At 32.8% G+C, this 24138-nt stretch overlaps 2 protein-coding genes and 1 long non-coding RNA gene across 3 annotated transcripts; all 3 read right to left on the bottom strand.

The window, feature by feature from the left end:
* Positions 1-13975: 13975 nt before the first annotated feature.
* Positions 13976-15768, bottom strand: LOC145307305 (uncharacterized). The gene is made up of 3 exons (XM_080149668.1): positions 15604-15768; positions 15329-15458; positions 13976-14924 (listed from the first exon to the last, which is right to left on the bottom strand). Exons 1-3 carry the CDS (start codon positions 15663-15665, stop codon positions 14196-14198), a joined length of 921 nt encoding a protein of 306 aa, XP_080005794.1. The 5' UTR covers positions 15666-15768; the 3' UTR covers positions 13976-14195.
* Positions 15769-15872: 104 nt separating this feature from the next.
* Positions 15873-17093, bottom strand: LOC145307014 (uncharacterized). The gene is made up of 5 exons (XM_080149352.1): positions 16968-17093; positions 16634-16826; positions 16397-16518; positions 16194-16300; positions 15873-16065 (listed from the first exon to the last, which is right to left on the bottom strand). Exons 1-5 carry the CDS (start codon positions 17091-17093, stop codon positions 15873-15875), a joined length of 741 nt encoding a protein of 246 aa, XP_080005478.1.
* A 127-nt stretch (positions 17094-17220) lies between these two features.
* On the bottom strand, positions 17221-17789 carry LOC145307208 (uncharacterized). Its single transcript, XR_013875349.1, has 3 exons — positions 17532-17789; positions 17360-17410; positions 17221-17276 (listed from the first exon to the last, which is right to left on the bottom strand). It is a non-coding gene; the product is annotated as an uncharacterized LOC145307208 (long non-coding RNA).
* Positions 17790-24138: the final 6349 nt, after the last annotated feature.

The following is a 24138-nucleotide window of genomic DNA, read 5'->3' on the forward strand; positions in this document are numbered from 1 at the left end:
ATTTTCTGTAGTCGACTTTGGGGGGCCAGAACTCCCTCCCTGGTTGAGATATGACCTTTAATCTTTGATATGTTCTAGTACATGTCCCTTATAGTATCTGTATACATTTTTAGCTCTATATCTAAACTTTGAAGTGTTTACCAGCCATTCTTGCAAAAGGTTGAATATTTCAGCATAAGAAAAATGCGCTGAAACCATTTTTAGATGTTGACACCTAAGTTTTGAATTTTAGATTTTACTGTTTTTTTTTAAATCAAAACTGAAATATTTTTTTGTTGTTCTATTAATTACCTTAAAAACGAAGAAAATAAGCCATTAATCATTAAATTCTGATAACTATAAGTGGGGTAAAATACACAATGTATAAATGTATTAAAGTTGAAACAAAATTGTAAGCAAATTTGTTGAAAAACTGAAAAAACAGGATAATGTTAAAAGGTCATACTGACATTTTTTGGACTTGATTATACAGATGCTTTGCTTATAACATTGTACCTTGTTGTAATAGGAATCAGTTTTCCAACAATAAGATGAACACTAATAGGATAGTTATACAACAAAAAAAAGCATGTTTTTAATAGACTTTATGTTACTGATTGTAGAATTGCTACTCTTTCTTTATTGTTCCTTATTGTCATAAGAATCAGCATGCAAAGCTTGAAATTGATTTTAAAAGCTTTAAAAGATACTAAAAATAATTCATAGATTTTTCACAAAAATTTTAGAAGATTTTTTTTGAATGATATTTAATTTTTAAAAGCCAAGGCTTTTCTATAATTAGGTTAGGTCCGTCTGTATTGGATAGCTAACTTAAGAATGTTAAAGCTATATTTTACTTAAAAGAGTTGTCCTATAAATTTCCAACTTTACAGAATGATTTCTGTAATAGTTATTTAAAATTTATAAAGCATAGCAACTCTACAATTAGCGAAACAATGAACTTGAATTTTTTACCTTAATTAACTACTTTATAAAAGCAGAGCTGGATCTTTAAATCCTTTTAGTGGTGAGCCAGATCGGGATGCGTCAGCGCGGCATTTCATAAAATGCTGTGCTATCATTGGTGGAAAGTTGGTTCACCCCGATCTGGCTCACCACTAAAATGATTTAAAGATCCAAATCAGATTCTTTGAAACAAAATTTGGTTATTAGCAATATCATGGTGATTTTAAAATTAATTTTTTCAACAGTGGAAAATTGTCTGTAAAACTATGCTATACTCGAATTTTCAGTATGGCTGAGAATCAGTAAAAATATCCAGCGTACACTAATTGGCATCGAAGCCATACTGGAATAGTTATTTCCTTCATTGTATTATAAACGACTTTCCGCGGATATAGAAAGTACAATTATAAGATTAAAACCAGTTTTTTTAGCCCCGAGGTGCCGAAGGCAGGGGATAAAAAACTGGTTTTAATCTTATGATTGTACATTTCTATATTCGTAGAAAGCTGGATTTAATAAGATGCCAGACATAGTTTTTTCGTATTGATGAGAACCGGTTCCTATCCACCGGATTCGAATGAATACGAGAAAATAATTTTCCTTTACACAGTAATTGAATGTCTATCTGCCAAAGGAGTAGGATGAATGTTTGTCTGGTTTTAACAAATTTTGTCTTGTTTTTCTTAAATAATTTCTAGACCTTCTATCAGGGATCTAAAGGGATAAGACAATGGCCGATAAATTGATGTACAATCAATCCCCCAATGATCATCATTTTGATTGTTTGGATCATCAAGTAGAGTGTTCAAACGTTTCAATCACTAATTTAAATCGACAGAAGGGATAACTTTGTATATCATCATTGGGGATATTAATTAATTTAAAGGCCATTGTCTTATCCCTTTGGATCCCTGATTATTTAATTAATGGTCATGTTTAATTGATTTTGTTGAATTATTAGTTACTAGCGGCCTCTAGGGGCACCAAGGAAATAGTTATAAAACTTCCCGGGACCTATGAAAAGCTACCCTGTTAAGGAAAACCTGATCGGTTCAGCGGTTAGCGAGATCCTTCGGTACAGACACACAGATACACAAACAGACAAACATCCTGTCACTTTAGTGTAAGGATTTAAAATCTATGAATTCTTATGCAAGATTTATTTTTTAAAAACTTTTATATAAGATCGATCGGTACGACCGTCCGTCTGTATCGGATAGCTTTTTTCGTTAATTTAGGCATGTTATCATTGTCCTATAGATTTCAAACTTTGCATTATGATTCCTGCAGTAGTTAGGTACGATTTAGCAAACGTATCAATTCTTTAATAATTTTTTGTTCACATGTAGATTTTTAACTTTTTTAACGACAATTTTTTTTATGTGATTTAATCTGATTTTTGGAGAACTGATTCATATTACAATAAGGTACAATATTATAAGCGAAGCATCTCTATAATAAAGTCCTAAAAATATCAGTATTATTGAAGTTTTGCAACATATTTACGTATAATTTTGTCAAAACTTCACTTGAATGGATGTTGACATCCTTGTTAAAAGCGAAGCTTTTCTATAATTAGGTTCGGTCTCTACATCCGTCTGTACGTACGTAACATTAAGCTTTTTGAGTTAATTCAGGCATGTTAGAATTGTCCTATCGAGTTTAAATTTTTTGCAAGGCGATTCCTGTTGTAGTTAGGTACAATTTAGAATGCGTAGCAATCCTATAATCATTACCCGAATGTCCTTACGTACGTCCTGTTGATTTTTTAACTTTTTAACAGCAAATTTTTAAGCATTATAATTATCCGATTGATCAGATTTTTGGAATACTGATTCTTAGTACAACAATGTACAATGTTATAAGCGAAGCATCTCTATAATCAAGTCCAAAAAATGTAAGGGACATTTGTCTTTATCTAACACTGGTACCCAAAGTTTTAAAGCCACATTCTTATATTCATTGGCTCAAGAAAAAGTTTGTGTACTTATTTTGATAAAGTGGATCCAAGCTTTAAAAAAAAATAATCTACAGAAGGGGTTAGTTTGTTTATTATCATTAGGTATGTACGTTGGGATATAAATAACACTAGTACTCAAAGTTTGCTTTAAAAAATTTGGGTACTTATATTGTATTTTGATAAATTGAAAATCCAAAAAACAATAAATTTAATCTACAGAAGGGATTAGATATTTTGTGCATTATCGTTGGGTATGTACATTGAGCTATAAATAACACTGGTGCCCAAAGTTTGCTTTAAAAAGTTTGGGTACTTATATTGTATTTTGATAATTTGAAATCCAAACTTAAAAAAAAACAATAAATTAATCTACAGAAGGGGGCTGTTTTGTGGATTATAATTGGGGGTAGGATTGGGCCGGATAGTTTTTTGGCCGGATACCGGATATCCGGCCGATTTCAAATGCCGGATATCCGGTATCCGGCCGGATATCCGGCCAAATTGCCGGATAACCGGCCAAATTGGTGGCGTCTTATTATGTAAAACTGGCGGCTACGCCCTTAGAGGCCTCTAGGGGCACTTGAGGGGGGGGGAGTTGAATTTGATAACCATTTTTTTATTTCAGATTTAGGAAAGAAAAAAAAAATTTAGGGGGGGCTGACGCTCCCTTATTTTTATATTTAGTTGAAAAATTTAATAAAAATATTCTTTTTTTGGGTAGGGGGTATTTTTTTTTCTAGGGGCGATTTCTCTTGTGAGAGTGGTGGTACCCTTCCCCAAAACAGTTATAAGGTACCCTTCCCCAAAATAGTTATAAACCTTCCCAGGGCCTATGAGTAGCTACCCTGTACCGATCGGTTCAGCGGTTAGCGAGATCCTTCAGTACAGACAAACAGACAGACAAACAGATAGACATCCTGTTACTTTATTATAAGGATTCAGGTTAAAACTTAAAAATTGTGTAACTTTTAAATGATCTTTCTTCTAAGCAATTAATCTAATAAACTATTACTACCCTCAATCTGTAATATTAACCCCTGTTGGAGGATGGACGGTAAGGTGGCATTGAACGCATGCACCCCCCCCCCCGGGCATTTTCTGTGTATAAAAGGCTATAACTAAATGACTTTCGAAATAACTGAGAGTTGGAATTTTTTGAATACCTCCTTCCTGGCGGGCACAGGATGCCAGCAAACCTGGCAAGGTCATTTAGGTAAAAAGTAAAAACATTTTTTTTACTTAAACAAAGCATTTCATGTTATCAAATACTTAAATATTCTATAGTCGTACATCTTTATATGAAATATAGGTGTTCAAGTCGATTTCAGGTTCCAGGTATAGTCCTGCAAGTCCTGAACCTCCAGGTCTCCAGAAATCTTTAAACGGTTCCTGTGATAGCAATTTTTTACTTAGAGACTTCAAATTTTAAACTTAGGCTTTTTATATGTCTTCATGACATATTACAATTTCATAAAATCCGTTGCTGTTTACCTCCCGACCGCCAGTTTGAGGCTGGCAGCTGCCAAGTACTGCTGCCCCCGCCAAAATTTGTGTTTTGAGATTTCTAATATAAAATTTAAATAAAGATAAACATATTAGAAAAAATTGTTCTTCTTGTTTAAATAGTAAGAAAATTACAGCCATTTATAGTTAAAAAAGCAGAAATTTTTGTTGTATAATATAAAATATTATATTGCCGGATATCCGGCCGGATAGTTTCAATATCCGGTATCCGGCCGGATATTGAAAATGGCCGGATATCCGGCATCACCGGATATCCAGCCCAACCCTAATTGGGGGTATGTACATCAAATAAGCAAGGGCAGGAGGTACTTCTTGAAGTACTGGGGGATATTGACGTCCCTCCCCTTACCAGTCACCCTTCCTTCCAGGGATATGAAAGGTTTGCGTAGGACTAACTATCCTACCTGTAAAAATCATCACAGTTACAGAAACCACCCACAAAACCTCAAACACTTATGGCTTTAACACAGCCAGAGGTGTGCATGAAACAAGAACTGTTGGAACTGATGCTCAGTTTACTGAGAATATGAAAGATGATGGTGAAACCCGAAAGGAAGCTATCAACTTGATGACAGGACCAATAAGTTCTAAGCAAAGCTGTAAGATAGGAACCTGGAATGTTAGAACAATGTATGAGTCAACTAAAACAGCCCAAGTAGTTAAAGAAATGACAAGTTACAATATCGGAATACTTGGAATTGCAGAATGTAGATGGACAGGACAAGGACAAACCACAACCAAAGATGGCCACCTAATACTTTATTCTGGTCATGAAAGTCAACATATGTATGGGGTTGCTATAATTATCCAAAAACGACATGTCAATTCACTAATAGACTGGAAACCTATATCAGACAGAATAATTAAGGCTAGATTCCAATCAAGGCACTGCAAGTTGACCCTTATCCAATGCTATGCCCCAACAAATCACAAAAGTGAAGAAGTAAAACAAGAGTTTTATGATCAACTGCAATCAATCAGAAACTCAGTACCCAAACATGACATGTGTCTAGTTCTTGGAGATATGAATGCTAAAGTAGGAACTGACAGGACTGGAGTGGAAAATGCAATGGGACACTTTGGCATAGGTACAAGAAATGAAAATGGAGAACTTTTACTTGAATTCTGTTTAAATAATGATATGGTCGTAGGAGGTACATTATTCCAACACAAAAACATTCACAAATATACCTGGACAACACCTGATGGACAAACAAGAAACATGATTGACCATATTATGATCAATAGAAAATGGGTCAAATCAATGCAAGACTGTAGGAGCTATAGAGGAGCCGACATATTCAGTGACCATGAACTAGTTGTCAGTAAGATTAAATTAAAGCTGAAGCGTACTGGCCATGATAAAAAGAGTGAGATTGGCAGACAATATGATTCTTCAAGATTAAAGGACCCAGTGATAAAGAATGAATTTGTCTTAAAACTCAGAAATAGATTTCAAGTCTTAGAGGACCTAAATGACGAGACTGAGATCACTTGGACTTCAATTAAAGAAAACTTTCAATCTACTGCTAAGGAAATCCTAGGACACAAGAAACCAGAGAAAAAGGACTGGATCTCTGAAGAAACATGGAACAAAATAGAAGAGAGAAAGAATCTTAAAAACAAAATTCATAATGCTCAACATTTGGCTGACATGGGCAATTTAAGAGCTGAATATACTGCTAAAGACAAAGAAGTCAAAAAGCGCACAAGGAAAGACAAGAGAGATTACATTGACAATCTGGCTGAAAAGGCCCAGAGAGCAGCTGACTTCGGTAACATGAAAACAGTATACAACATAACCAAGCAATTAAGTGGCAAATATAACAAAAAGAGTGGTGAAACTATCAAGGCTAAAGATGGTAAATTACTCACTACAGAAAAAGAAGTTGCTGAAAGGTGGAAATCGCATTTTGAAGAAGTGTTGAACAGACCTGAACCTGAAATTACTGCTGAACCAGAACCAGGACATGAAATAGACATAGACACAAGACCACCAACTATTCAAGAAGTTAAAGCTGCTATACATAGTCTAAAGAACGACAAAGCACCTGGACCTGACTTGATAACTGCTGAAATGCTTAAGGCAGACATAGATCTTTCTGCTAGGACTCTGACTGATCTCTTTGATAAAATTTGGAGACAAGAAAAGATACCAACTGACTGGTCTAAAGGTATAATCATAAAACTACCTAAGAAGGGAGATTTGAACAATTGTGATAATTGGAGAGGAATTATGCTGCTTTCTATCCCAAGCAAGGTCCTATGTAAAGTTATTTTAAACAGAATTGATGAGAAAATTGACAATAAACTAAGAGAAGAACAAGCTGGGTTCCGTGCTGGAAGAGGCTGTGTTGACCAAATTTTCACCCTTAGGACAGTTATTGAACAATGTGTTGAATTTAACAAGCCACTCCATGTAAATTTTGTTGATTTCTCTAAGGCCTTTGACTCCATACACAGACAAACACTCTGGAAAATACTAAGAAGTTATGGTATACCTGAAAAGATGATAATTATGATAACTAAATTTTATGACAACTTCCAAGCCTGTGTTTCAGTTGGAAACAATAAGACATCTGATTTCTTTAAAATAAGCACTGGAGTTAGACAGGGATGCATTTTATCACCTATTCTATTTATATTGGTCATTGACTGGGTGATGAAGAAAACCACAGAGGACAAAAAACGTGGTCTCCAGCTGGGCATACTAGGACACCTAGAAGATCTGGACTTTGCTGATGATCTGGCACTGATTTCAGAAACAATTAAACATCTACAAGCTAAGACAGATAGACTAGTCAAATACGCAGGACAAGTCGGGCTCTTTGTTAATGTCAAGAAGACTGAAATTATGAATATACCTACAAACCCTGATCAAACTATAACAATAAATGGTGAACAATTGAAACAAAGCAACAAATTCACCTATTTGGGGAGTGTTATCAGCAGTGAAAATGGCTCAAAAGCTGATATTAAAACCAGGATTGATAAGGCTAGGGTTGCTTTCAACAGTCTACACAACGTTTGGAATTCAAAGAAACTTGCTCTGAAAACAAAAATCAGACTTTACAACAGTAATGTAAAATCAGTTCTTCTTTATGGAGCTGAATGCTGGAGAACTGTGAAAACTGAAACAAATCAACTTAATGCATTTCACAATAGCTGCCTAAGAAGAATTTGCAAAATATTCTGGCCAAACAAAATATCAAACATTGAGCTGTATGCTAAGACCAAGTGCAATAGTATTGAAGCAGAAGTGAAATTTAAAAGACTAAGATGGCTAGGACATGTGCTCAGAGTGGAACAAAATAGGTTTCCAAAAAAGTGCTTAAAATGGAACCCCACCACTGGTAAACGTAAACGGGGACAACCAAAAATGACCTGGAGGCGGAGCACTGAAAAGGACCTCTTTAATTTGAAATTAACATGGGGAGAAGCTGAAGCACTTGCCACAAAAAGGAATTCATGGAGGAGCAGGGTGGCCGTATTCTCTGGACTCCACAGTCCAAAAGAGAGACGCGACTGAACTGAACTGAACATCAAATAAGCATATAATGTCTAATATGTTACTCTTAAAAGGGAGGAGACATTTGGCTGTTTATTACACTAGTCCCCAAAGTTTTATAATAACGTTATCTTAACAAATTTGAGGACTTTTATTGCATTTTGATTGGTTGGCTGATTAAGTGTCCAAACGTTTCAACCACTAATTGTAGTCTAAAAAAGGGGTTATTTTATATATCATCATTGGTAACGTGTAAAAATTAGCGTTGTGCTACTTTTAATTAATATGCGGTAATGAAGACCCACCCCTCTAATAACTATATAAGGGCGCTTTTCATAGTCATTTAGCCGAGTTCAGGGTCCCTTTTTGAGCGGAATGTCACAGTTGACTTTTAGGGGTTATGCTATGGTGATTTAGACTTTGATGTGTGTTTATAAATCCTCCCACGAAAGGTCTAGAAAATTGAGAGAGAGAAAGGAGAGAGAAAGAGAGAGTGAATGAGAGAGAGAGAAAGAGAAAGAGAGAGAGAGAGAGAGAGAGAAACAATATCAAGAATGTCCTTTACTTGCGCAGCATTTAAATAAAATTGCTAGAAATAAATACAAATCCGCTTACAATCCGCTGGATAAGAACCGGTTCTCAGTCATACTATCCACATAATGTCAGCGGAAAGCTGTCTATGATACTATGCTATGTATAAAACTCAGTGATCTAAAGGGATAAGACAATATATAGTCAATAAATTGATGTACATCCCCCATTGATGATACACAAAATTACCCCTTCTGTAGACTAAAATTAGTGATTGAAACGTTTGGAAACTTAACGAATCAAAATTCATTAAAAGTCGCCAAAGTTGATAAGCCAACGAATAGAAAACGTTATTATAAAACTTTAAGAAACTAGTGTAATAAATGAGTTGAGTGTCCAAACGTTTCAACCACTAATTTTTATCCACATAATGGGATAATTTTATGTATCATCATTTGTCATGTGCATTAATTTATCGGTCATTGTCTTATCCATTTAGATTCCTGGATTCTAGTTATTGAGTAGCTGCGCTAATAATGAGAGAGAATGAAAGAATTCTTGAGAAGGAGAAAGAGAGAGAGAGAGAGGGGAATATATAAAAAGAGTAGAAATATATCGGGTTAACTCAGTTCTAAAAACCTTAACATACAATAAAAATACACCAAATCCAAGGCCTAACTCAAGCATAATTCATTGTTCAACTGCCTTAGTGCTACACCCCTGGGACACGTCCTAAGAGAATAAACCAAGAAAACGGTGTTGCCACAAAAAAATTTCAATGCCCGGCCAAAATTATTTTTCAGTGTTATTTTGTGTATACGATCAGAGAGAGAGAGAGAGAGATGGAGGGGACAATGGGCTATTTATTAACTTAGTCCCTAAAGTTTTATGACAACATTTTCTTATTCGTTTAGTTAACAACTTTGGGAATTTTAGTTAATTTTGATTGGTTGATTCTTTCAATTAAGTGTTCAAATGTTTCAACCTCTAATTATGATCTATAGAAGGGGTAATTTTGTGTATCATCATTGGGGATGTACATCAATTTATCAACAATTGTTTCTTTCGATCCATGATTTTTAAAAGAATTTTGTTTACATGCTACATACCATAAACATCTACAATTTCAAGATAAAGATTTCGCAATTAAAAAGTTGGTTGTTAGTTGAATGTTTCATTTACCTAATATTCTATAGGGTGTGTTAGAGTACTGCATCCCATTATCATCCACAGTTAAGACTTTGAAACAAAGGTCAAGCAATAAAAGATTTGGTTGTCTGTTAAGTGTTACTTATGTTACTGGACATATGAAGTAATTGATAGGTAACTTCAGACTGTAATTGTAATATAATTAGAAGAGTACAATTTGATAATAATAGTTCAGCCATCATTAATAAATGTGCAGCTGTCATAGATAATATCACCCATATGCATATGGTGATAATCAGTTATAAAGCTTTGTATTAATATTATTTCAACATCAGTAAGTAATGTCATTAGAAAATTACATTATGTCTTTGTATTAGGTCATCCATCAAGTCACCATAAATAATGTCATGTGAAAAAAAAGAAGTAATGCATATAGTCATAGTCCCTGTCAACATTTTGTGTTATTATTTCAACTGCATTGGTTGTAATGTTATTTAGAATAGTACATTATGTTATTAACTAGTGGCTACGCCCCTACAGGCCTCTTTGGGATAGAATCTAAAATTTAATAGCTCTTAACCTTTCCAAGACCTAAGAAGCTACCCTATTGGTTCAGTGGTTAGCAATATCCTTCACAACAGACAAAAACACCCGGACACTTTGTAATAAAGGATATAATAATGGTCAGAAGTACTGCATTTGGCCAGATTTCCAGTCAAATATTTCAGCCATCAACACGTGTAGTCATTAAAAATAATGTTAAAGGTGTCATTCGGAACCAGAAGTACTACTTGTAATCATTTCTTCTGTCAAAATTTTATGTTGATATTATGTAATCAGTGTGTAGCTATTATGTCCTTGGACAATATAGGTCCTCCATCAGCTGCACATGTAGTCATCATAAATAATGTCAGAGGTGAGTTTTCAAGACATGAAGATAAGAAATAACAAGACAATAATAGTTATTTCTTTCATCGGATATAGAATGTACAATTATAAGATTAAAACCAGTTTTTTAGCCCCGAGGTGTCAAAGGCACTGGCTAAAAAAACTGGTTTTAATCCTATGATTGTGTATTTTTATAATCGTAGAAAGCTGGATACAATACGATGCTAGACATAGTTTTTTTGTATGGATGAGAACCGGTTCCTATCCACCGAATTCGAATAAATACGAGAATAGTTATTTCTCGCATCATATTATAAACAGCTTTCCGCGGATATAGAATGTACAATAATGAGATTAAAACTAGTTTTTTTAGCCCTGAGGTGCCAAAGGCACCGACTAAAAAACTGGTTTTAATCTTATGATTGTACATTTTTATATTCATAGAAAGCTGTATATAATACGATGCTAGACATAGTTTTTTTGTATGGATGAGAACCGGTTCCTATCCACCGGATTCGAATGAATACGAGAAAACAATTTGTTCAAATTTTGCTAAAAACAAAATTAACAAACTTGTATTTCAGATAATAAATATTATATTCAAAAAAAAGTCCCAAAGTTGTTAAGCCATCGAATAAGACAATCATATTTGAAGTTTGAATATTTCTTGAAAAATATTAAATAAATCAAAACTAGGGTGATTTCGTAGTGAAATATTACTGTTTATCAATATTTTGTAAATATTATTTTCCCGTAAATATATTAAAATTTCTTAATATCCCATGTACCCCGGAAGTCCAAACTTCACACCTTTCTGCATATATCCTAACACATAGAAGGGGAATATCTAAATTGAAAATCTGAATATACTAATATATATTAACAGAGGGTAATATCTTGTTACCTTCTCAGATGGTCAACAAATATTAAAAAATATGTTTTAATATTTCAATACCCACTAAATTAGAATAAGGTTTGGTGAATATATTTTTGATGTATATTCACTAAATCTCGTAAGTACTGAAATAAATATAATCTATTTTTCCTTATTCCGTTCAATTTTGCTTCGACTCTTATACATTTATATTCTGATTATTCAGTTCTGACACTATACAAGTGTTAATGTCTTTTTGTCCTACCGTTTCAGTGCTTTTATGGATGTTGTCATCCTTGTTAATTATGTTTTCGTTGGCTTTAGATCTTAGGGACTTTTATTGAATTTTGATTGGTTTGTTCATTTTGTTCAGTGTCTAAACTTTTCAACCTCTAATTTTATCTACAGATGGGGCAAGACTGTGTCTCATCATTTATCGGCCATTGTATGTTGTCATGTAAGTGTAACTTTTTTCTTTAATTAAGTGTATTTTTTTTGAATGTTTCTTCCAATGATTTTAAAAGTTAGTCATGACTTGACTTGTTGTTTGCCTTTTATTCAATATGAAAAGCCACAGAGACTATGGCTGCCGAACCCTGAATGAAAGAAAAGCTTTTCTAGTATGGCTTTGAAATCAATTAATATCCGCTGCATTTTCCATAATTTTCCACGGATATTAAAATAAAAAAGTTTGCATCCTTTAATACACCAATTTATCAGCCATTGTCTTATCAAAATTAAACTAGGAAACTCAAACGGCTATACTTTATTTATTCCACTCCTTGGGGGGGGGGGGGGCTATAAACATAGATATCATACGTGTCCTGTGACTTTACAAAGCCGGTCCAGGATATCATATTCTTAATGAATTCCGGCGAGGGGGGGGGGGTTGTTTTACAATGATGCATAAATGATGAATTGAAAATATCCTAAATGCCTACACCAATTTATCAGCCATTGTCTTATCAAAATTAAAATAGGAAATTTATTTTCATAATTCTCCTCCTATTCTATCTATTCTTAATGAATTCCCGCGGCTTGGGGGGGGGGGGAGGGTTTACAATGATGCACCAATAATGAAAATTAGCTCTTTATATAATATACCAAATACTCAAGTTTTTAAAATTTTGTCTTATTTTTCTACATAAATAAAAGTAAATCATTGTGTTTTTTGTTATATTTAAACATTGCTATTCAATATGTTTCTTTTTATTTAAACATTTTTGTACGAACACCGTGGCTGACCCAAAGATCAAATAACAATAAATCATATTATATTTAAATACTTGCACGCACACAAGGGAGTCTTTACTCTTTCTTTAGTAATATAAATGAATAAAGACATCCTACTTTTCTTTTCTTGTGACGTCAATGACTGATTCCTATTACAATCTATATTTTGTATATTCAGTTCAGACACTCTACAAGAGTTAATATTCGTCTGTCCTACCGTTTCAGATCTTTACTTTTATGGATGTTGTCATCCTTGTTAGGTCTTGATATTAATTCAAACTTTCATTTTTAGACTTTATCATTCGCTTATAACATTGTGTTTTGTTGTCCTAAGAATCATTATTTCAAAAACATTATTTCAAATGACTTTCTGGTTTGCTTCCATTGGGCTGTTTATTCTACTAGTCCCCCAAAGTTTTATAATAAGGTTTTCTTATTCATTGCTTCAACAACTTTTGCAGAATTGTTGAATTTGATTGGTTGGTTCATTAGGTTGAGTGTCCAAACGTTTCAACCACTTATGGTTAACTACAGACTGTAATTTATGTATCAAAAAAAGGTCATTATGTATTAATTAGTAGTGATCTAAAGGGATAAGACAATGGCCAATAAATTAATGTACATCCTCAATGATGATACACAAAATTATCCCTATTGTAGATTACAATTAGTGGTTAAAACGTTTAGACACTCAACTTAAAGAACTAACCAATCAGAATTAACTTAAAATCCCTAAAGTTGTTGATAAGAAACGTTTTTTTTTTTTTGGGGGGGGGGAGGTCGCCACTCTACCCCCCTTTGAATTAAATTGGTTAAATTAAAGGTTAAAAAAATTCATATTTCAAATTCCAAGATTCAAATAGATTGAATTAAGAAGGTTTCGTGATTCGCAAAATTCACATTTCATTGATCGATTGATTTGCCAAGGTAAACCCATACCAAGGTAATACCATTTAGAGCGCTCACACTAGTGAGATTTATGTGCTAGTTATATGAATAAAATAAGCTTAAATTGTCTTATATAGCTCTTCGAGCTGGAAAATTACTTGAAAAATGCATATTAGTAAAGCATTAATTGTTTTTTGATAAATAATTCCCAAAAATATTATACTTTTGCCCGTTTTTTTACTTGTTTTTTCACATAACGCAAGCGCGTCGTTAGAACCCCTATATAACAACAAAATTTATGGAAAGAGAGGAATTCGTCGGACGAGGGAGAGCCCGTACCGAGTGAAAGACGACGGAGAAACGAGTGCGGGGAAAGCTATAACCATCGCAACCGCGAGTTGACGCGCCATCGCGGTCACGCTTATCACTATATAAGAAAGAATTTTTATTATGGATAAATAAATAAGAAATTAGCTGTACTAAATAAGTTTATTTCATAATATTCATACACAATTGAAAATAGAAATGCATTGCCATTATGATTCTTTAATTATACGTTTATTTTCAATTTTATTTCTTCATAATTTATTGATAATAATAATATTATTAAAGTTAAACAATATAGATGTATTAAAAATAAAATATGTACAAGAAGAATGATTGATCTCAAAGCAAACGGCTCATGGCTTAGCAGCTTACAAAAAATCTTTGACGTTTGATTTGGGAATAAGGTTATTGTATCCGAGGAACATCAGTTCCTTAACCATTTGGGTCTTGAGGTTATACCTCCTTTTGCTGAAAAGCAATTTGAGATGGGAAAATATTCTTTCCACTCTCGAATTGCTGACCGGCAGAAGGATAAGGTTCCCCAATAGCTCCCTGATTTCGGCTGGATACTGGTCCTCTTCCAATAAGTTTTTCACAGTACCATGGATTAGATCCATGGTTGCGGATCTTGAACCTTTCTTCTTATCTCCTTTGGTGGATTTTCTGTAGAAATCGACAAGGTTTGTGGCGTTTTGATTGCGCCATTTCTCCAGACCTGTGTACATGGCTGTCCTCAGAAGTTTGACTTGTTCTTCTTTGCTTTTCTTCTTCTTTGGTTTTATCTTCTTATTTTGTTGTTCTTCTTGATATTTTTGCTTTTTTTCCTCAAAAAAAACAGCGAAAACATCGGGTTCTGAATCTTCGTCATTGTTTGTTGTTGCAGCACTGCTTGGAGCCTCCTCCTCCTCCTCGTCCTCGATGCTGGTAGTATCTCCTCCATTCTCCTGGTCAGTCTCGTCCTCGTCCTCGGTCTCGCTACATTTAGCCAACTGGATACGAATAACGCGCTCGCCGATTAACTTGGACAATTCGTAGCCATCATCCAGGATCTCTTTGGCAAATTTCTCATCAACTAGCTGGCTGGGCATTTTCTTTTCCTGTAAAAATTTATTCTTTAAATTTTAATATCTATCTCATGATTTTAAGAAAGCTTATAAAACTTAGTCTCAATTTCGAACCTGTTACCTAGTATTAGTGTTCACTTTTAGCGGCAGCCGCCAGAAGTAAATGCCTGCTTCTCATTGGTTACTTTTTTTTTTTTTCTGACGTCATATATTCTTTTAAATTTTGATATAATATCTGTTGTAGGATGACGATTATTTGTAGCTATTTGATATGTTTTTTATTCTTATTCCTTATCATAGAAAATCAAAAATGATAAAATGAAAATTATTTGTAGCTATTTGATATGTTTTTTATTCTTATTCCTTATCATAGAAAATCAAAAATGATAAAATGAGAATCCATTAAATATCTCATTTTAAGAAAGCCTAAAACTTACGCCGTCGCCTACGATCATCTCCAGGTACGTCTTGCTGTAGGGGTGCAGAAACAACAGCGCTTTCCAACCTTGAGAATTCAGCATTTTTGTTACACGTCCTTTCAGTTTGTCATACATTGTGACAGCAAACCTGCAAAAATATAAATAAAATAAAATAGCTTTTTTTATATGTTTTTTTTTTATATTCCTCCCCTCCCTATAATACTTTTCTACATTTTATTTGTTATATCTTTAGTATGGCGCATTTTTTGCAACTAAAAAAATTAAAAACCAACCTGTTATTCTCTTTACCCAGTTTAGCCAGATTTGAAAGAACAGTTTCTAGATTAGCAAACATGCTAGGTACGGTTGCTTCCAGGGCTTGTGCAGATTTAGTGATTGGACCATCAATTTTCACCAGGACAGCTTTGATATCTGCTAACAGACCAATCTGTTCTTGAGTAGGCCATGTAATTTTGACTAAACATAAAAAAAATACTTGAAAAGAAATAGTATTACAAATTTGTATCACCACATAAAAAAAATACTTCAACTCAACTATTGTCTATTTATATTTTTGTGTTACCAAACCAAATAAAAAATTACAAATGTGTATTGTGAGTAATATATGTATACCTTTTTGATCAATCAGTGATTGTTTTACAGCTTTCAGCAAGTCCTCATTCTCCAAGAGTTCGAAGAAACGGATCAACATGTTCACAATGGAACTCCATCTTGTATCACATGGCTTCACTAGTCTAAAAAAAAGATATATTTTAAAAGTTAATAATGGCTTCTCATTGGTTAATTGTAAATGTTTTCTTTGAATTTAAAAAAAAAATAATTGTTGAAACTGGCTTCTCATTGGTTAAAAAATAACACTTACATTCGTTGTTTGAATCGTTTGTAGATCTTTCTTAAGCGCTTATTATTGCGCAGTTTCCCATTTAATGTTGTCACATATTTCAGCGTATCTCTGTAATCCACGTTTTCCTAAATACAAAATCAATCAACCCTTCAAAACCCTTACTATTTTCAAAACCATTACTATTAATAAAGGCAAATACAAACAAATAGTTATTACATTACCTTTGTCTTTTCCAAGGAATCTTCAACAGCCAGATCCGACTGATGGTTCAAACAGGGAAGTTCAACCATAACTCCATGGTTTCTTGCACTTTGAAGTGCAACTTTTCTTGCGGCTTCAATACCTGACATAACAAAAAGACATATTATTGAAATATAAATTGTAATTAATATATCAATAATTAAAATTTTTTGTTTTAAATGTGATGACAATGTGACATGTCAATATCATAATCTTACCATCAGTTCTTTCTTTGGCAGCTTCAAAAGTGTTCTTGTAGAATGATAGAACATCTTCTTCTTTCTCAGACTCAGCACTAGTATTATCTTCGTCTCCTGACTCGTCCAAACTTGACAAGAGAGCACCATTTTTTACCAGGAATTCCAATTCGTCTCTGGACAATCCATGCTCCTTGTTCAGCAGTTCCATGAACTAATAAAAAAAATAAAAATTAAAAATTGTTGATTATTATTAGTTTTATAAATACTACTTTTTAAATAAATTTAAAATATTAAACTTTGATAAAAATTGGGTGAATTTGAAAGTTAAAGATTAAAGTTAAGTTAAACTAACCTTGATACAATTCTTTGCACTATCTGTAGTGCATGACAATAACTGCTTGTGGGTAAGGTTGAAAGCGGCCAGAATTTTGTCAACAGCTCTCACGATGGACACGCCAGTGCAATCAGGCTCTGGCATCTAAAATATTCAAAAAATTATATTTATGCTTATAATTTAAATTTAATATTTATAATTGCAATATGAACTTTAAATTATTTGAATGAAATGATAATAATAATAAGGATAAACTCTTTACATCTTCACAGCTTAATAAAACTTCTCTTGGTTCATTGGTGTTCTTGTCCAAAAACGTTGCTGTAACTGAAAATAAAATAAAATTGTAAGTTCATGTTATTTGTATATATTATATAATATTATAATATTTAAAATAAATGAATGTATACCTGCAAGAAAATCTACGAATACTATCCCAAAATCTATGCTTAGGTGGATAGCTAAAAATAAAATAATCAAATTATTAAGTTTTATAAATAAAAATTCAAATGTCAATGGTTACTAACTCCCCCCCCCCCTACCCCCCGTTCTTAACACATAAATTTCTGATTAAGATTTTACCTGTATCTTTCAACTCATTTTTCAAGATATCGACAAAATTTTTATAACAGTTGGTCACCCAGAGCTTTAATTGTTCGTCTGTGGGGGCTAGTTGTTTGTTTCCGCCTTCAAGGAGCCCGACTTAAAATAAAATAAAATTACAAACATTTTTTTAGCAGCTTAAAAGTTAATTTAATTAAAATAGAATTAGTTTTTTATACTGTAATATAAAAATCAAATTATAAATTTTTTTTAGCAGCTTAAAAGTTAATTTAATTAAAATTTATTTAGTCTTTTCATACTTACCTTTCTTAGCAATTAAATGATTCCAAACAAATAGGTAGGGATCTTTGAGCTGCATGAAATATAAATTTAGAAGAAAAGCTTTGCTTTTAATTGACTTTTAAAGTATTTTTTGAAAGTATTAAAAATTGATTATTTCAACAAATTATGTCCTAAAATGTTTTTCTCACATTTTTCAACGCATATGCATAATTAAGTTTACAAATAAATCATTTCTCTTGAATGACCCGGTATATTATTTCTAAGTTCTAACAATTTCACACTAATATAGATAATATGTAGTATAGCAAGAATGAATAGAAAATATGAATGACAGTGAAAATTTAAAATTTAATAATAAATAAAAATAAAATATTACCTGAATTTATCTGGTGTGTCCAACATATCAACAGCAGATCTGATGTTGTCTTTTCCTTTGAGTAAACCGAGGGATCTGACAGCCTCATGTCTGCTCCCGTCCATGGTTTTGATCAGTTACCTTTTGATTCGAAATGAAACTAAACTAAAAAAAGATATATATTAATTACATTACGTTCAATGGGTGGAGTTTTAAAAAAAGTTAATTACGTTATAAGGACGGTGAAAATGGTTTTATTTTCAATGGGAGGAGTTTCAGTGTCTGTCTACAAACCAAACAAATTTTTATGGTGTTTAAATGGGTGGAGTTGTAGCGGCGGGCGGTAATTTTAACTCCAGTCTCCACCCACCCACATTTCATCACTGTTCGTAGAGTCTATCTATTTTATTTTTAGTACATTTAGAAAGCAACTCTATAATCATTACCAGAATTTTCCGTAGATCCATAAAACCGATCCTAGTTATAGAAAAGCTTCGCTACGGGTCTATAGGATAATAGTAAATTAGTAAGTAATAATATTGTAAACCGATCCTAGTTATAGAAAAGCTTCGCTACGGGTCTATAGGATAATAAGTAAATTAGTAAGTAATAATATTGTAAGAAAGCCATAATTTATAAATATAGGCGGGCGGCCCGCGGGGAAAACAATAATAAGATCTCATCTCATATTTCTTACTAAGTTGACCCTTTCCTCCACATTCCCTTCGCCGGCTTCCTTTTAATATGATTCTGGTGACAGGTCATAAAGGCCCCCCCCCCCCCAAAAAAAAGGGTTGACTTGACGACGATATATATAATAGATAATGATATTCTTCCCTCCCCCAAGATTTTTAGTTCTTTCTTTTTTAAATTTAAATTTTTTAAATCATAAATCATAAAAAAGCTATCCGTTTTAAGATTAATCTGCAAGGGTTAAGCATATAATTAACCTATAATAACCTATATCAGACACACAAACACACATCCTGTTACTTTAGTATATAAGGATTTTTAAAAACGCTTTGCCGTAAAAATTAACGGGTTAAACACGCAAAAACAAGGATGACTACATCCATAAATTCCAAGCCATGAAAAGTAAAATATAGTATTATTATTATATATAACTTTATACTTTTTAACTTTTTTTTAAATAAATATACTTACCAGGGACCTAAAGGGATAAGACAATGACCTATAAATTGATGTACATCCCCAATGATGATACACAAAATTGGAGTACTGATTCCTATTACAATAAGGTACAGTATTTTAAGCAAAGCAATCTCTATAATCAAGTCCTAAAAATGTCAGTATGTCCGTAAACAGTATTCTGTATTTAAGAAGTTTTGCATAACATTTAATTATTATTTTGTCAAAACTTGTGTATTTATATTTTGTATATTCCTATTACAATAAGGTACAGTATTTTAAGCAAAGCAATCTCTATAATCAAGTCCTAAAAATGTCAGTATGTCCGTAAACAGTATTCTGTATTTAAGAAGTTTTGCATAACATTTAATTATTATTTTGTCAAAACTTGTGTATTTATATTTTGTATATTCGGTTTTGACACTCAACAAGAGTAATGTTCTTCTGTTGTACCGTTTTAGAGCTTCGCTTTTATGGATATTGTCATCCTTGTTTATAATACTTTTTTGTTGCAATAATTATTGCACTTTTGAATATTTTCTTTAAAACCCGTGAATAATACGTAATTAATACTTTTTAGTATGTAGCTACTCAATAATTCACTTTGTCAGTCTGTAACGCTATTGGAGAAATGTAATTTTCTCTGCTGCTATTTAAGATTGCAAGGTGAATTTTTTAGTGAAGATTTCTAAAGCATTTTCGCATGAAATCTATACATTGTTTTTTTAGTACATGCTTCAAAAGATGTAAGTGTTATTAAAAGGTCCGTCCGTATGTCCTTCACAGACGGATAGCTTTTTTCATTAATTTAAGCATGTTAGAATTGTATAACGTATATTTTTAAAACCGCTTTGCCGTAAAAATTTTTAGTTTTTTGCAATATATTATTTACTTTCTGACAAATGTATACGCTACTTATGGATTCCTATAACAATTATCCCCCCCCCCCTTCCCTATTTAAGAAGGGTTGACCAAAATGAGGGTGGGGGAAGGGGAAGATAACATGACACCTAGGCTTTATAAGTTAACCCCCCCCCCCAAAAAAAAAATAAATCCCCTATATGACGATTGATATATATGATTTTGAGTTTTGACCTCTCCCCCCCCCCCCCCCAAGAAATAACAAAAACATATGGTAATAGATAAAAGTTCCCCTTCTAACTAAGCGAAGCTTTTCTATAATTTGTATAAAAGGGTAAACCGTAAATGGATTAATTAAAATAAAAGATATATGTTGGCGTCGGCTATGAAGGCTTTTGGCCCGTGTTTTACAGACGGACAGAATACTTACTTATAATTTTGATTATACTAAATATACTTATACGTTTATGTTAATGTTTTGCATTAATGGATATTGTCATCCTTGTTAAAAATTTTCCACTCCACACATCCCAAATAACAAGCCGGAAGGTGATAATAGAAAGTTATAGTTATTAAGGAAGATTAATAATTTTAGCAAAAAAATAACACAAGTTCCCAAAGTTTTATAATAGCGTTTTCTTATTCGTTGGCTTAACAACTTTAGAGTTTTATTGAATTTTGATTAGTTGTTTCATTAAATTGAGTGTCCAAACGTTTCAACCGCTAAATCTAATCTACAGAAGGGGTAATTTTGTGTATCATCATTGGGGATAGACATCAATTTATCGCTCATTGTCTTATACCTTTAGCTCCTTGAACTATATCTGTTATCACCCTAGTAAAGCTATTAATCAAGATAATAAAACAAAATAATAATAGCAAATTTAGGATTATGTAATTGTAAATTCAATTGTTTAAGTTTTAACGTTTTTCTATTAGCTTAATGCTTCAAAAGACAACCATACATTGTTCCAAATGGTCTATTTATTATTCATAATTTTAGAGCTTCGCTACTTCTCTAATTTTGAAGCGAAGCTATTTCATAATTAAGTTTTTTTAAAAATCTTTTCTCTTTTTTACCAGAATCATTTTTAAACTTTTAAAGTGTCTGATAAAATTAAATCTAAAAGCTATCCACCAATATAAAAAGTGTATATAATAAGCAGCCGGTTAGTTTAGGCCGTAAATCCAATAATGCGATATAATTATCCGAAATTTATGAGAAAGAAAAATATGTAAGAAATCGTTTTTACTTTCCGGTCATACACTTAAAGCTGGGATTAATAAGTCTTTACTATATTTGATAACTCTTACTCTTAGTAGAAATTATAATTGTACATACTACATACATCCTATATCCGTAAAATTGTGTTTAATACTATTTTAATATAATCTTGAAAAAATAATATTTGAAACAGAAATCATTTAAATTTATGAGAAAGAAAAATCTGTAAGAAATATAAATGCAGGTGTTAAATAAAACCTTATAAAAAGAGGGGAGAATTTCATTAGATTGGTTGGTTTAGCCTGGTGGTAAAGGGGTGGGGGAGGGAGATAAACAACAAGATTTAATTTCTCACGGAAATACATTTTGGTTTTTGGTCTGTCTATCTTTTATGTTGCTTCAGAAAATAGATATTTATCGCATCGTATTATAGACATATTATAGACATTTTCGTTTTTATTTATGTAAATAAATCAGAAATAGCTTCGCTTCAAAAGTTAGTTTCTATAGTTTTACTTTTAACATATTATAGACATTTTCGTTTTTATTTATGTAAATAAATCAGAAATAGCTTCGCTTCAAAAGTTAGTTTCTATAGTTTTACTTTTAACATATTATAGACATTTTCGTTTTTATTTATGTACTTTCCTAGGAGTTTTATGAAGGCTTTTTGACCAATTATACAAAGATATGATGATAGTAACCAAGACCTGGACAGACATACTTACAAAGCTATGTTCATATATATTTAAGATTTTAGATTATTTTGTTTCCCTTCAGTATTTTATTTTTTTTGGAGCGAAGCTATTTCATAATTAAGTTTTTTTTTTATAGACATTTTTCCGTGCATTTTAAATTTGTTAAATTATTATAAATATTTGGTGATTTAAATATAAACTTTTTACAGACATCCTGTTATTTTATTTATTTTTTGGTTTTCAATGATAATTATAATATATAATTTAAAAGAAAGATCAAATAACTATTGACTATTCTTTTATTTTTGCCTTTGACCGCTGACGCTCCGCCATGGCCGTAAATATAAGTCTCCACCCACTTGGGTATAAAAGACAGGTTTGGAGCTATGATATCCTCAGTATTAAGAAATTAGTAACCAAGTCAAGTCTACAAGTCACCAAGTCAACTCACTCACCAACCTTCATTCATCATTATATAAATTATAATTTTATTTAATTTTTATTTTATCATATATCATCATATATAATGGCCGTTAAGACCAGAAGAACCACCATCAATGCAAGAGCAGGCGATAATTCACGAGTTGTCGTGAATGTCGCCAATTCCAGGCGTGAGGCTCAGGCCCGCGGCAGGCCAAGGAGGCGCAACCGCCAAGTTCCGGCACAGCAGCCACCTGTACAACCGGAAGCAGTCCCCGTACCAGCTCCGGTCCGCGGCAGGGGTCGTGGCCGCCAAGTTCCGGTTGTGCAGCCGGAACCAGCGCAGCAGCCGGAACCAGCGCAGCAGCCGGAACCAGCGCAGCAGCCGGAACCAGCGCAGCAGCCGGAACCAGCGCAGCCAGCTGCCGTACAGCCTGGAATTGTTTTGCATTTCTCTGGCTTAACAGGCACCATTAGAAATTTAACAATTAAAAATTTAAAATTTAGTATAAATTGCAACGGCCTCCATCATCACCAGTAATAACTTGTGTCCATCATTCCAAAACCAGTCATCATTCCAAAACCAGCAACAAACATTATATAATTTGTAATTGTGTAAATAAGAAACCAGTATTTTTATTAAACTATTATTATTTGTAAATTGTAGTAACAGTCATGACTAATTTTTGTAACTTGTATTTAAATTTTAATTTAACTATTGTTGTAAATAATAAATTTAAAAATAGTAACTTTCTAAATTTTCTTATTGGTGGATAGAAATGAATATAAATAGATTCAGATTACAATTTGAGTTACATTTGCAAGATTAAAAAAATTTTATTACATTATATTGGAAAACTATAAATACCAGTTATTTATCGCATCGTATTATAGACAGCTTTCCGCAGTGGCAGTGGGACATGAAATTTCGTTGTTTGTCTTAAATAAATTAATAAGTTAACCCCTCGCCTCCCCCCTCCCCCAACCCATGTTATACAGACTTATTAATCCCGGCTTTTTTTCGGAATTATTTATTACATTATATTGGAAAACTATAAATACCAGTTATTTATCGCATCGTATTATAGACAGGAATTAAATACATCATTACATCCAATAATCCAAGGTCTAAACTAAAAGGTCTAAACTAAAAACAAAAAAGTAAAACAATAGATATTTATCGCAACGTATTATAGACAGCTTTCCGCAGTAATAAATAAATTAATATTAATAACCCCTCGCCTCCCCCCTCCCCCAACCCATGTTATACAGACTTATTAATCCCGGCTTTAAAAGCGGATGACCGGAAAGTGGATATTAATGATGATGGACAGACTGACGTCTATAACCAACACATATTATAGAAAAGCTTTGTTTAGTAAAGAGGAGAGGGGAATTTATTTATTATTTCCTAATTTCCATATGTCTTGTCACCTTGTGTTGTTATTCTTGGGGGGGGGGGGGGGGGGGGGTCATAAATCAAGTTCATATATCGGTGACCGGTCAACCTTTCTTAAATATAGAATTTCATATCGGTCAACCCTTCTTAAATAGGGGAGGGGGGGAGTATATTGTCCAAGCTAAAAGAATTTCCATTGTGTTCACTTCACTATTTTTCATTTAAAACTTCTTAAA

The sequence above is a fragment of the Acartia tonsa genome, chromosome 15, assembly GCF_053477335.1.
Source record: "Acartia tonsa isolate MP-2025a chromosome 15, ASM5347733v1, whole genome shotgun sequence".
NCBI classification, from domain to species: domain Eukaryota; kingdom Metazoa; phylum Arthropoda; class Copepoda; order Calanoida; family Acartiidae; genus Acartia; species Acartia tonsa.